The following is a 13,015-nucleotide window of genomic DNA, read 5'->3' as shown; positions in this document are numbered from 1 at the left end:
TCCTTGTTTTTACCAAGTACTAGTGAGTGGAGAAGTTCTGCTTTTTGAGGGCACCGAGGGAAGGATAATAGAACACTAGAACTGGAAGGGACCAAAAGAGAGATCATACAGTCCAGTCCCCTGCCCTCAAGGCAGGACCAAACACAGTCTAGATAATTCCTGACAGATAGTTATCTAACCTGCTCTTAAATATCTCCAGAGATGGAGATTCCACAGCCTCCACAGGCAATTTATTCCAGTATTTTACCACCCTGACAGTTAGGATTCGGAGGAGGTGAAGTGGATTTCTCCAGGTCACACAACAGGCCAGAAGCAGATTCAAGAAACAACCCCCCATTTCCTAGGTTTCAGGTCAATGCCTAGCCACAGCATTAAGATGAAATGAAATAGTGGCTTGAAAGTGAGAGACAGAACTTTGTTCCAGACTCATGCTTGCTTTTTTATTGACAAGCAATGACTGAAGAGTCTGAATAAAGTGTTCTGGCCTGCTCTGGCGTACATTACAAAGGCTTAACAGCTTTGGGTCCAGTTTCAGCACCTTTACTTGCTCTGAGCAGTGCCCGCTCCATCATTAGTATGGTTGGAATAAATGGGACCATTTATGGCATGAAGTACCAGTTGGTGTTAATAATAGTGGCAGAGATCAAGATTTTTCTGATGATTGGCCCATTAAAAAGGAGGAATGGCTGATGGTGATGAAAAAGAGAAAGAATATTTGTGAGCAGTTATAGACTGTGCGGTTGGTATTATGCTCATTCCAGGAACAAATCAGGATTTAAAGGGAAGAATTGTGGGGTCAGGGAAGGGTTAGCCAGTGGGATCATGATTATGCTCATTCACCAGCCAAATCCCTCACATAGGCAGAGCTCCATTTCCACAGATGCTGCCACAGCCCTGAGGCAATAGAAGCTGCAGAGTGGCTGTTCTCATACTTCACAGAAGATTTGGCCCTGTAATCACTGTTTCTCTCGAGCACTAACATACCAGTAATAAAAATAAATGTGGCCTCCTGCAAACTAAGTAAAGGATTATATCCACTCTTTAGGGTTATTTTACCTTCATCTAGTCAACGTATTTATTGTCAGCCAGCTAGCAGGCCATTACTCATTACAAATACACTACTAAGATGTGGTGGTCTCACACACTTTCAATGCTGAAGTTGAAAACAAGGAGTTGACGATTTTTTAGGGAAAGTGCAATGCTATATGTGGCAACAGAGCCATCATTTCCGGAAGCAAGTCATCCTACCAAATTTGGGGAATAAGTACCTGATCCTGCAAAGAGGTTGTCACTAAACACCCCCAAAACTGACATTGGTGGGAACTGAAGGCACTCAGCATCCCTGGAAGTGCTCAGAACTTTGCATTGTTGACCCTCTAATTAGATGCAGCTGTGGAAATACGATGATTTCTTCACAACTTTTGAGTGGAGCCAGAAAAATAAAGAACATTAGAGTTTGCTGAGTGTTCAAAAGCAAAATTTTGATTTGGGTCTACTAAAAGAATTCATTTTGATTTTGGCCTTTTTTACTATTTTGTTAATAACAACAAAAGAAATTTAGAAATGAAGAGCTAGATTCACAAGGGGACTTAGGTGCCTTTCACAAAATGGGGGAGGAAAATGCTGGTGTCACCCTTATGCACAATAGCCCAATGGTTAGGGAACACATGCTGGATTCACTGGCACAGGGAGAGGGACCCAGGAGTCTCCCTTCCCAGGTAAGTGCCCTAACCAGTAGGCATGGAGTCAGTTTCTGACTGTCTGCCTCTCTTTGGGTCCATGGCTACTTAATTATTTATACCAAGTGAAACAGCTTCAACAGGAGAGGTTTAAAGAAACCCACCCCAGAATACCCAGTAGCCTGGATGTTCAGGCAAATGCCTGGGGACCAAAGCATGACTTGGGTTTAAGTCACTTCTTGAGTGCAAGAATTCAGTCCTGGGTCCATATCCTAGATAGATGTTCTGGTTGTTGAGCATAAATGAGAGTGGGAGGTGGAGGCACTACTACCTCCTCTTTCTTCTCATTATTGTGAATGGACCTGGTCCATGACTGGAATGTATAGATGCTGTGATAATTACAACTCATAAAAATCTCTGCCAAGAACCAGCAGAAGTCTATAGTTTTTACAGATTTGTTGGTGCCAGCAGGTGCCTCTGACTGGTTTTGGTTTTATTATTCACTAAGGTGACAACCGTGTGCTTGGTGCATTACAAACAAATAAGAAGACGGGCTTGGAGCCAAACCCACAACTGGGATTCACAGGCATGTTGACTTCTGTGGTGTTGCACTCCATTAACAAATACTGAATTGGTTAATTGGAGTTTCAATGTATTGGAAACTACACATTTTGAATGGCTAGATTCCTGTCACGTTCACCATTCAAAGGGGGAGGGTATATGTTTTGTGGTCATATAAAATCGTTCTTTGCAGTGTTTGAGTTTTTTCCTGCTCTGAGTGAAAGGGTCCAGAAGGGAAGGGGAGAACAAATAAATAGTAGGTCTTACCCTGAAGTCGCAACAAAAACGAATTACAGAACCTAGGGACCCTCTTTGCAACTGTCTTGAAAGCAGATTCAATCTATATGACAAAGAGTTAACCCAAGCTGGAGATAGCATCATTACACAAGGATGAACTACTGTTGAGCCTTTCTCCACTGAGCTACTGGCAGACAGATTTTTTCCATTCAACAGTTCCCATGCATGACTTTTACTTTTCCTTGGTGTTTTTTCCCTTTAATAACCACATTTAGAGACAAGCTCTGCTCTCAGTTGCATGCACAGGACTCCCACTGAATCTGATGGAAGTTGACTGTGCGTATCTGAGGGCAGTGGATGCTGCTAGGAAATATCCTCTGTGTAAAATGTTCACTTGACATTCAAGATTTGAAGGGCTGCCTTATATGGTCAGAAAGGAGAAATTTCACTTCTCCGTATCTGAAATCCACACAGAGATGCACAGCTGGCCAAATGTCAGTGCACAAAGATTCTTTTTGCTGTGTGTTGCCTGTAGGGTGTCCATCATGCTACTGACAAAGCTGCTTGGGCAAAAGACACATTAGTTTATATAAAACTGCAGGACACAGCCACGGCTTGAGTGCATGACATACTGAGCACCCCTCTTTGTTAGCTGACTCAGCTCGCTCTGCTGACTGTGGCTGAACTAACAATCACACTCTTGCCCAGTCATGTTTAATTTCACATCACCAGAGAAGCAGTGGTTCTTAGAGGTTAGAGAAAAGTCCCACGCATTAGCAGGCAAGGGTTCAGTGACTTGAGTAACTCCAAGAGTAGTAGTAGTAGTCCCCTCACAGCAACTGAGTGGAAGGATGACCAATTGATGCGGGCACTAACCTAGCATTTGGGAAACCTGGTTCAAATTTCTGCTCCGCTACAAGCTACCTGTGTGACATGGGTTAAGTTACTCAGGGGCTCAGATACTGTAATGGTAGGGGGTCTGAGGCAAAATCAGACCTGGCAATTCTGGAAGAATGATTAAGGACACATATATTAATCTTACAATGATTAAAGCCCCTTTTCCTATGAAATGAAAGAGGTTAATCAAAAACCTTCCAAGGCTTGGCGTAAGGTAAGTCGACTTCAGCTATGCATTTTGTGTAGCTGGAGTTGGGTACCTTGAGTTGACCTTCCCAGGCTATGTAAACCAGGCCTGAGAGCCCCTGACTCTGGTGCGATTTACCTGCTGGGCTGCTCTGGAGCCAGGAACATGGAAGCCCGGTCAGTCCTGGCTTCCAAGGAGCTGGGAGCCTGCAGGTTGTGGGAATCCAAGCTGCCAAGTAGCTGTGAGCTTGGGAACTTGGAAATGGGAGCTCCCAGGGCTGAATGGGCAGCAGAGAAGGTGAGCAGATAGGAAACCTGTTTGGTTTCCTTCAGAATTTTAGCAAAATGGACACATTACAGCAGAACATTTTGTCTTCACCGAATTGGCATTTTGCAGCAGAAAAACATGCCTCCAGAGAAATTCCAACCAGCTGTACTTCTAGGTGTGTTTCTAAGGCAGTGCACCATGCATCTGAGATAACCAGTTGGTTGCCATTGTACCACTTGGTAACTGAAGATCTTCTGATATAAACAAACAAGGACTGACCTCACTGAGTCCACACTCACAGATATGTTTGTAAAACACCCTTAAAATATTATGCAACACATGTATATTGGTAATAAAACATTCTACTGTAATCTAATAAGGTCTGGTAGTGAATTAAAAGCCCTTACTTAGCATCATCACAACTACTCCACTATCTAGGTACTTGCATAGCAAATACTGTCTGATTATCTTGCAAAAACCAATGAATTTACACTCACAATTCCCCTGAGAGAAATAGAAGTGCTATCTCTGTTTTACAAATGGGGCACCATGTCACATAAGGTAAAACCACAGCCATTAGGACAGAAATTATCTGAGTTTGTTTGATGTTTTAACCTCTGAGTTCCCTATCCCACTAGTAGCTTTACGTTTTTTTTTTTTTAACTAGACTCATAGAAGACCAGTGTGATGGGCTTTATTACTAAATATTAAAATCACCAGAAAGGCAGCATGGCTCAATAGCTAGACAGGCGGGGAGCAGAGACTACTGCCAAATATCCAAACGTGTTCATTTTACTGGCACTTAGTCTCCTCCTTGTTTGTCCCTGTTGCATCTTGTAGTAAATCTAGATTGTGAGCTCCTGGGGATACCTTCTTTTTATTTGTTGATACAGCACCTATCAAAGCTGGACCCTCATACGGGACTGGGAATTCTGGTGGCTATCAGAATTCCAATAATAAATAAGAGCAGGCACCTGGGAGTCAGTGACAAGATTATATCCCCTTTCCTGCCACTGACATAGATTGTCTGTGCTGCAACCTGAGGTACCCCAGGAAAATGACGTAGCTTAAATAACAATAGCAGTGAAACTATAGCACCAAGGGCCACACAAACCTGTCCCGGATCCTGCACATATCCACAAGCAGCTACTCCTCACTGCTACAGTTCTCTGGAACAAAGCTAGCTCCAGTACATGTACATGAAGTGCAGTCACACTTCAGAGTGACTATTGAACCTGAATGTGCCGGCGCTTTCTTAGCTGTAGATTTACTTCTGTTAGATCTGTACAAATAAAAGTACATTACATTGTTCTAACCACATTTGCACAAAACCCTAAGGATAACATCCTGTTCCCATCAAAGTCAATGGGAGGGTATGTCTACACTACCCCGCTAGTTCGAACTAGCGATTTAAATTTCCCGGGCTTCATTTGCATGAAGCCGGCCGGCGCCATTTTTAAATGCCGGCTAGTTCGGACTCCGTGCCGCGCGGCTACACGCGGCACGGACTAGCTATTTTGGATTAGGATTCAAGTAGGAATAAGAGATCCTCCGGAAAAGGGCTTTATTCCGGAGGATCGCGCCAGTCTAGACGCTTTTTTCCGGCTTTTCCCCAAGCTGGAAAAAAGCGGCGGACATGTTTATTTAAATCCACGGGGGATATTTAAATCCCCCGCGGATTTCCCTATTCTGACTTACCTGCTTTGCATGACTTTTCCGGAATTTGGGGCCAGTGTAGACGTAGCCCAAAAGTCTCAGAGGGATAACCATGTTAGTCTGTAACTTTAAAAAAAAGTGAGAGACAAACAAAAATACATATACTATCATGAGCTTTTTTGGCTCGATGCAGCAGCATCTATTTAGCAGGTCTGGTGAAGACATGATAAGTCAATGTGAGAGCACTTTCCTGTCAATTAAGCCACCTCAAGAGCAGAAACTGTGTCAATGGGAGGGCATCTGCCATTGATGCAGCGTGGTGTATCAGTTAACTTACAGACTAGGCCTACGTCGTACATGGTCATAGTTTAAGGTTAGTAAAAACAGAGTTGAATGCAAGGCATCCAGTATTAAAAATGTGATCTTTTGGAATGCATGCCAGGACCCTGACTTTACCAACAGTGCCCCATAAATGGAACAAAATCAATCTTCCCATATTAAACAGTACTGAGTGCCAGCAAGTAAGCAATATACATCATTTTAGGTCCCTGAGAAGTTGAGAGGATCAAATAATATTCTGCATAAGGTTTATTGATGAAAGCATGGCATGATCTGTTGCTCAACCAATGAAGTAAATCATTGTTCATAGGATCTGATCCTCTCTATCACAGAGTTGAACAGTGAAGAATTTTTAACACCAATAGTAGAGTTGAGTTTAGCATCAATAGTTGAATTATTCATGAATAATTATTTACACAATTGAACCACATCTTCTGAGCAGATGCAACTGAATTGACAGCCACGCCGGGCCCCTGGACAAGATAGGGGGTTGGCACTGCACTCCTGGAAGGGGCAGGGCCTAGGGCAGAAGTGGGAGTACAGGGGTAGCCAGCTCTCAGCACGCCTAGGAGCACAGGCCACACTAGTTCTTCTCCCCAGCCCTAGAGCTGCTCGGAGAACATTGTGCAATATTCTGGGAGCAATGTAAAGGGCCTGGAGCTCTGGGCACCATCACCGTCACAGTAGCAGTGATGGCAGCTGGAGCCCCAGACCCTTTAGAATCACCAGGCCATGGAACAGTTGCCCCTTTCCCTCCCTCCACCCCATTGGCAGGCCCATATAGGAAGGTTGCTCAAACTGCATAGCTCTTTCATCCACTGAAGTCAGTGAGATTACTAATCAATGTAAAGGCTATCAGAATCTGATCCTCAGTCTTGATGTTGAACCTTAAAGACTGAGTTAACTGCAGTGGTCTTTTGCATCAAATCCAAAATGGAGCTCACCCAGGTAAATTAGGGGGATCAGAGTCTTATTTTAGATAATGATGTAAGTAACTGATGGTGCTAACCACTGTGCAGAAAGCCCCCACTTGTAGCACATGGAGGTTGGTTCTTCCATTCTCATTAAAGAAAAACTTCCTTTAAAGTGAATGGGAGCTTTTTCTGAGTAAAGACTACAGAATTCAACTCTCATCCTAAGCAAGTCTGTTTGATATCTGTGATTATAATTTACCATCCTGCAATAGGTGCACTGGTCAAGAAACAGACTTTTAAAAACACAATGTACACTTCTCACTATAGGCCGGAGGGGAGTTTTTTGCAAAGTGAAAATGAACAAGTCACTGGTCAGGTGCTTGTTAAAATCATTACGTCTTTATAAGAACATTTAATTCCTATTGTGAATAACTGAGTGTGAACGTTTTAACCAGCTCAGTATATCTGATCAAAGATTCCTGTGAGCAAAGCTCTTAAAGTAGAAGCACAACCAGAGGGTGAATTGTAAAGCTGTAAACTTTGTATGAAATATTAACAACACACAATATGTTATCAACAGGCATCTGCTGCTCTTTAGTATAGCAAGTGATAATGGAATATTGTACCTAACAATTTTAAATTGATTCCTATTGTAATTATTTGAAACATTTTCAGAAGTTACATTAAATATACTTTCATAGAAATTCACTTTAATGACCAATTTATAGGAAAATATACTTACAAATGGACTTATGTGGTACATCTTTAAGCCAGTAAGCATGAATATTAGTGTATGTATCATTCAAAAAAAAAGAATTCATATTCTTTGGGAGAGTTCAGTCACAGAAGTATTTGTAAATAAAAGTAAAATAAAACCATAGGGAAATGCCCTATATTCAAGTGTCTTGCTGAACAGATCAGATGTCAGTACCTGCATAAATCCTTCCTTATTCAACTACGTAAAAGCAAAAACCCAGAAAATAAAGCCACAGTTTGTTTCATGTTCCAAGCAATTAAAAATGATTTTATGGCAAAGAAATTACTTTTAAGGCATATGTCATCTGTGCAATCCGTATTTCACCCCCATTCAAATTTAACTGTCAATAGTCTTTTCTCTTTCACAGACACCATCTGTTTTTACAAAGAAAAACACAGGAAAATGACTGTTTACCACATGCCAATCTGATTTTAAAATGTGGAGTATGACAGAGAAATGTGTGTCTGCAAAGTGGGAAGCCACTCCAACCTGAACCCCCAGTGACAAATACAAACCTTTCTGGTGGTGAGAATGGATATTTTAATGAAGCTGTCCACCATCTCTGAAGTAGTACATTTAGCATGTGTTGCTTTGGTTGCTCCGACAATTATATAGTTTATTGACTTATTTAGCCCCACAGTACCATCGCATGCTGCCCTCAAACTACCTGAGCTCATTTCACCTCCCCTTCATGCCATTTTGAAATGAATTCTGCATTTCACAGAAGGGAAAATGGTTTATATTTTTCTCATCTCAGCCACTTCTATTATTTTCTAATATTAGCAGCCTTGTTTGTGCACTGCATCAAAAGGGCTGCGATCATCTAACCATCAGTAATTTGCAAAGGTGGGGCACACCTCCAAAACAAGCCTTACTGCCTCTTCTTTCAAGAGTATGAAAATTTAAACCACATTTGAGTCTTTTCATCACTTGACTCCTTGTTGTCTCTGAAAGGCAATAGCTAAACCATCCAAACTCAAAATGGGCCAAATGCTGTAGTCTTTACTTAGGCAAAACTGCTATTTGAGTTGGCCCTGAAGGAAAATAGTCTGTTAAATAAACACCTAAGCCTAAACCACTGAAGGTCTACTTGGCTCTATGCCCAGGGCTACTCTAAGTGGACTGAGCAGTAATAATGGAGAGAAGATAAAACAGCCTAAGTTCCTGGTTTATCATTTCTACTGCTGACATATGGATCCCAAGAGAAGGGGATCTGTTGACACTTTCCTTCCTGTAACACAGCAAAGGGAAGGAATTGGATATCTAGTCAGCTAAAGCTATAGATTTGATTTGGATGCTTCAAGGTGCCTGTCGTATTACATTAGATCTCCTTCCATTTCAAAGAGTTGTTTACTAGGGAAAGGTTTATGTGACAGATGCCAAATCTTACTGCCTATGAAAGAAATTACATGCATAATAAGACAGAACAGCATTTCTTCCCTCACACCTTGCAGCAGTGTAGTTGGAGAGGGACTGTTTGATTCTTTAAATGTTGGCTAAGTCTTGCAGCCAGTTGGAAACGTATTCTCTGTTGATGAAGACACAGATGCCACCCTGATTCTCATCCCACCCATTAGCAATTATGGGATTTCAATCTCCGGGGGTGGGGGAGAGGGAGAATTTGTTTTAATCATTGCTCAAAAAAACAAAATTTGGACTTAAAACTGTGTGTGCAAATAGAAAAAAAGAGATTAATATTATAGAACTGGAACACTTCCCCATCTATTAGAAATTTGTTCTTGTATGTTCGTGAGAATCTGCTGCACTTGTTTTTCATTTAAAAAAATAAATCTATTAGTTTTAATTTGCCCTAAGAATGTAAATGTGAAGGAAATTGTGAAGAATTTTAAACATGTGTGGTATGGTGATTGCTTCGAACAACTACACAACACTATGCCTCTAATTGTACGTGAGAACACCACCAGAACCCAAATTCAGTCCCTGAGACTATCCCCTTTGAGGGGTACTAAGAGAGGAAGAGAAACTCTCGGGGGCATATGGAAGGGCTACTAGAAGGCAGAAAGCCCCAAGTGCCCATTTTCACTTAAGTCCTATGCAAAACCACAATTCAGAAGGGTTTCGAGTACAAAGGTTTATTTAGAAAAAAGTTTGGATTGTTCTTTAGATTTTTTTTGGCAAACAGTTAAATTCTTTCAGAATATCAAAGATAGTCAGTGGCTATAAATTGGCATCATCTTCCCCCCTTTTCCCTCACTTCACCAGTAAAACCTGGTTTCTCTCTGGGATGAATCCAGCACAAGTCCTAGCTTCTCTAATTGACAATAAATAACCAAATCTCACACTCCACCATCAGTCATTCTCTCCCTCTCCCCATCTTTGCTTGGCTTCTAGAGAACTTCTTTTCAGTGGTCATCATGCTCAAAACATAGTGTCCCACCCTCTTCTTTATGGTTCCCCTCCAAGGTCAAAATGCAAATTCAGGTCGCCTCCCTCCTTCACTTATCCCTCTTTACTCCAGCACAGCCCCTTAACACCCACTTCACTCAATTCCCATGGCTGTAAACTCACCTCCTTACCCACATCCCCCACTTCTTCACTACCCTGGCACTACTCCAGCACCCAGGCCCCTCTCCTCTCCTTTCCAGCTGAGTGAAGACCCCTCCTCTCCACTCCAGCTCAGTGCAGAAAATTCTTCTTCTTCTTCTTGAAGAGGATGTGTTTGAAAGACCTGCGGAAGTCCTGGTTGAAGATTGTGTAGATGACTGGGTTGAGGGAACTATTGCAATACCCAATCCAGAAGAAGAACTTGAAGAGAGTCTCGGGGATTTCACATGCCTCCCGGCAAATGCCATAAAGGCTGTAGCTGAAGAAGAAGGGGAACCAGCACACCACAAAGACCCCCATGACCACAGCCAATACAAAGGTGAAGCGCTTCTCCCGGGCCTGGGTGACCTTCTTACGGCAAACACTACTACGCTTTCTGCGGCGGTGAGAGGAGAAGAGCTCCATGGAGCGATTGCTGGAGCGGGAGAGGCGGCTGCTGGAGTGCTTGGAGGAGTAGGAATATGAGAAGGACTGGGTCTTACTGCTTTTGCGGGGATGCTCATCCCGGCTCCGCCTCCGCCTGCTCTCTGAGGTGCTGCTCTCCTCCAGCTCAATGTCCTCCAGTTCGGAGGCTTTGCGCCACTGGTGTGCTGAGTAATGTCCATTCTCCCCTGATGGCATCCTCAGTGACGTGCAGCCCCGAGGGGCCCGGCTCAGCCCATTCTCAGATATGGAAGAGCCCTCGGGCATCGTGCGCTTTTCAGAAAGGGTCCTGGTCCTCAGCTTGGCCACCCGGTAGATGCGGACATAGACCAGCACCATGATCACGCAGGGAGCGAAAAAGGAGCCGATGCAGGAAGAGAGGATGTACCAGGTCTCGTCATTGAGTTTACACTGGGGGAAGAGGTCCCCCTCGGGGTCCCGATACACGGAGATCAAGGGGGGGAAGGAGATAACGGCTGAGATGAGCCAGACAGTGAGGATGATGCCCTTGATCCTCCGTGGGGTCCGTTTGAGGTTGTATTCCACCGCCTGGGTGACAGACCAATACCTGTCCAGGCTGATGGCACACAAGTGCACAATGGAAGAAGTGCAAAACAGCACGTCCAGCGCCAGGTAAATGTTGCACCACGCTTTGCCGAAGTACCAGTAGTCCATGATCTCGTTGGCCAAGGAGAAAGGCATGACCAAGGTGGCCACCAGGATGTCAGCTGTGGCCAGGGACACCAGGAAGAGGTTCTGGGGAGCCCGCAGCGCCTTGCTGGTCAGCACCGCAATCACCACCAGCACGTTGCCCACAATGGTGAAGACGATCAGGAAACCCACCACAGCTGCCAAACTGGCCACAGCCCCGGGGGAGTAGGGGGAGGGAGGCTGCAGCAGGGGAGAGGAGGAAGAGGAGGGGAAGGCAATGGATCCATTGGGAGTGCCAACACTGATGTTCATCAGCATCAGCAGATCCATGGTGGAAGTGTATGTATGTGGGGGGGAGGGAGGCTTGTCCTGTACAGCCCAGACGCTCAGCCTCCCAGCCCCAGAGACCTGTCTCTCCAAGTTGCCACCTTCATCCCCACCGGCGGAGAGGAGGCTGCTTCCTTCTACCACAGCCAGCTGGAGAGTGGGGCTCCGCTCCGGCCCCCAAACAAAATATCCTGCCCCTCCCCCGGCTTGCCTGCTTGCTAAGTGCCCAGGCACATGGCCGAGCCCCGGCACGGCCGTTCCCCCTGCTCCTGTAATCCGGGCAGCGGAGACGCCCAGGGGTGCAGGTTACCGCTCTCCCGGTGCAGGTGGGACCCAGCCGTGCCCCTCGCTCGCTGGCCCCTGCTCCGCCGCGGCGCCTCCTCCGTTCGCCCCGCGCCGGAGCGAGCCCGGCGCGAAGTAGCAGCTGCCCGCTTGCTCCGCTGTAATCTCACATGCGGCTCCCCATCAGCAGCCTGCCCGAGCGCTCTGAGCATGCTCCGTCCCAGCCCGGAGGCAGCCGCTGCCCCCCGCGTTGCAGCTCCCCAAGCCGGGCGCGGGGCGTCAGCTGGCGGGCACCGCGCCCTGCTCCGCTCCGCGCTAGGCAGCGCTCAGCTCAGAGCCCCGCTCCCGCCGGCGCGCAGCCTGGGGCCGAGCGGCGCGCGGCTGCGATCCAGCGGCGCCTCCATCTACTTAGCGCGGAGCCGCCTTGGGTTGGTTTTGTTTGGGTCCCCCCCCCCCCCGCCACTTATTTCCACCTCACTTCGCACCAAGCATTGCCGCCCACCAGCGCCCCGCCGCGGGGGCGAGAGTCCCTGTCTCTGAGCCGCCGGGCAGCGCGCCCGGGCGGAAGGGTCCTGGCGCCCTTTGGAGAGCAGCCCTCGCCGCCGCTGTCATCTGGTATAGGTACAACTTCGTGTGGGTCCGTCTGCCCCGCCGCGGGCACCCGCAGCTACAGGCGGTGCGCGCTAGGGGTCGCTCTGGCAATGCCCATCCCGCCAGCCCAGGGCGGTGGAACTGAACCCAGCCGCGTTTTATCTCCCAGCTGCCTGCTCTGTGAGTAACGGGAAAGGCGATGGCACTTTGTATGTAGGACCTTGCGAAGGGGTGGCTGGGTTTCTATATTATTATTGATCGGGATTTCCTTTTTAGCCTTGTAAATCTAGCACGTTCGCCCCCTCCCCCCCAGCCCGCAACATTCTGCCTCTCCATTTGCACTCTTAGCTGGAATTCGTGGATGGGTGGTTTATAATTGATCTTTTAAAATGCACATTATTCTCCTATTTACACTTAGATCTGCAGGTCAACTGTAAATAAAGAGATCGGATTCTGAGGTGCAACGGAACCTCACAGGCATGAGGCCACGGGCTATTTTTTAAATTATTTATGTAGAATGTTGATCTAAAGGGAAGGGATGCTTCCTTTTATAGGCGGAATTAAGGCTAATACTCTTCTACAGTCCGTTCTTCCTGTTTAAAGCAAAACTGTAGCTGATTTTGATGGGCACAGGATTGGGCCCTTAATGAGCTAAAAAATCAGGAAATAAATCTTGGTTAGA

The 13,015-nt window shown here is 45.8% G+C and overlaps 1 protein-coding gene across 1 annotated transcript; it reads right to left on the bottom strand.

The window, feature by feature from the left end:
- Nucleotides 1-7,571: 7,571 nt before the first annotated feature.
- ADRA2C (adrenoceptor alpha 2C) lies at nucleotides 7,572-12,507 on the bottom strand. Its single transcript, XM_006128249.5, has one exon. It carries the CDS (start codon nucleotides 11,461-11,463, stop codon nucleotides 10,132-10,134), a length of 1,332 nt encoding a protein of 443 aa, XP_006128311.3. The 5' UTR covers nucleotides 11,464-12,507; the 3' UTR covers nucleotides 7,572-10,131.
- Nucleotides 12,508-13,015: the final 508 nt, after the last annotated feature.

The sequence above is a fragment of the Pelodiscus sinensis genome, chromosome 4 (assembly GCF_052426305.1).
Source record: "Pelodiscus sinensis isolate ZL-2025 chromosome 4, ASM5242630v1, whole genome shotgun sequence".
In the NCBI taxonomy this organism is placed as follows: domain Eukaryota; kingdom Metazoa; phylum Chordata; order Testudines; family Trionychidae; genus Pelodiscus; species Pelodiscus sinensis.
Note: the sequence above shows the minus strand (reverse complement) of the source record. Positions and strands in the feature narration are given on the sequence as shown.

Bases quoted from the DNA above. Each gene is read 5' to 3' on its own strand.
- ADRA2C (XM_006128249.5), bottom strand. From the start codon at position 11,463: ATGGATCTGCTGATGCTGATGAACATCAGTGTTGGCACTCCCAATGGA.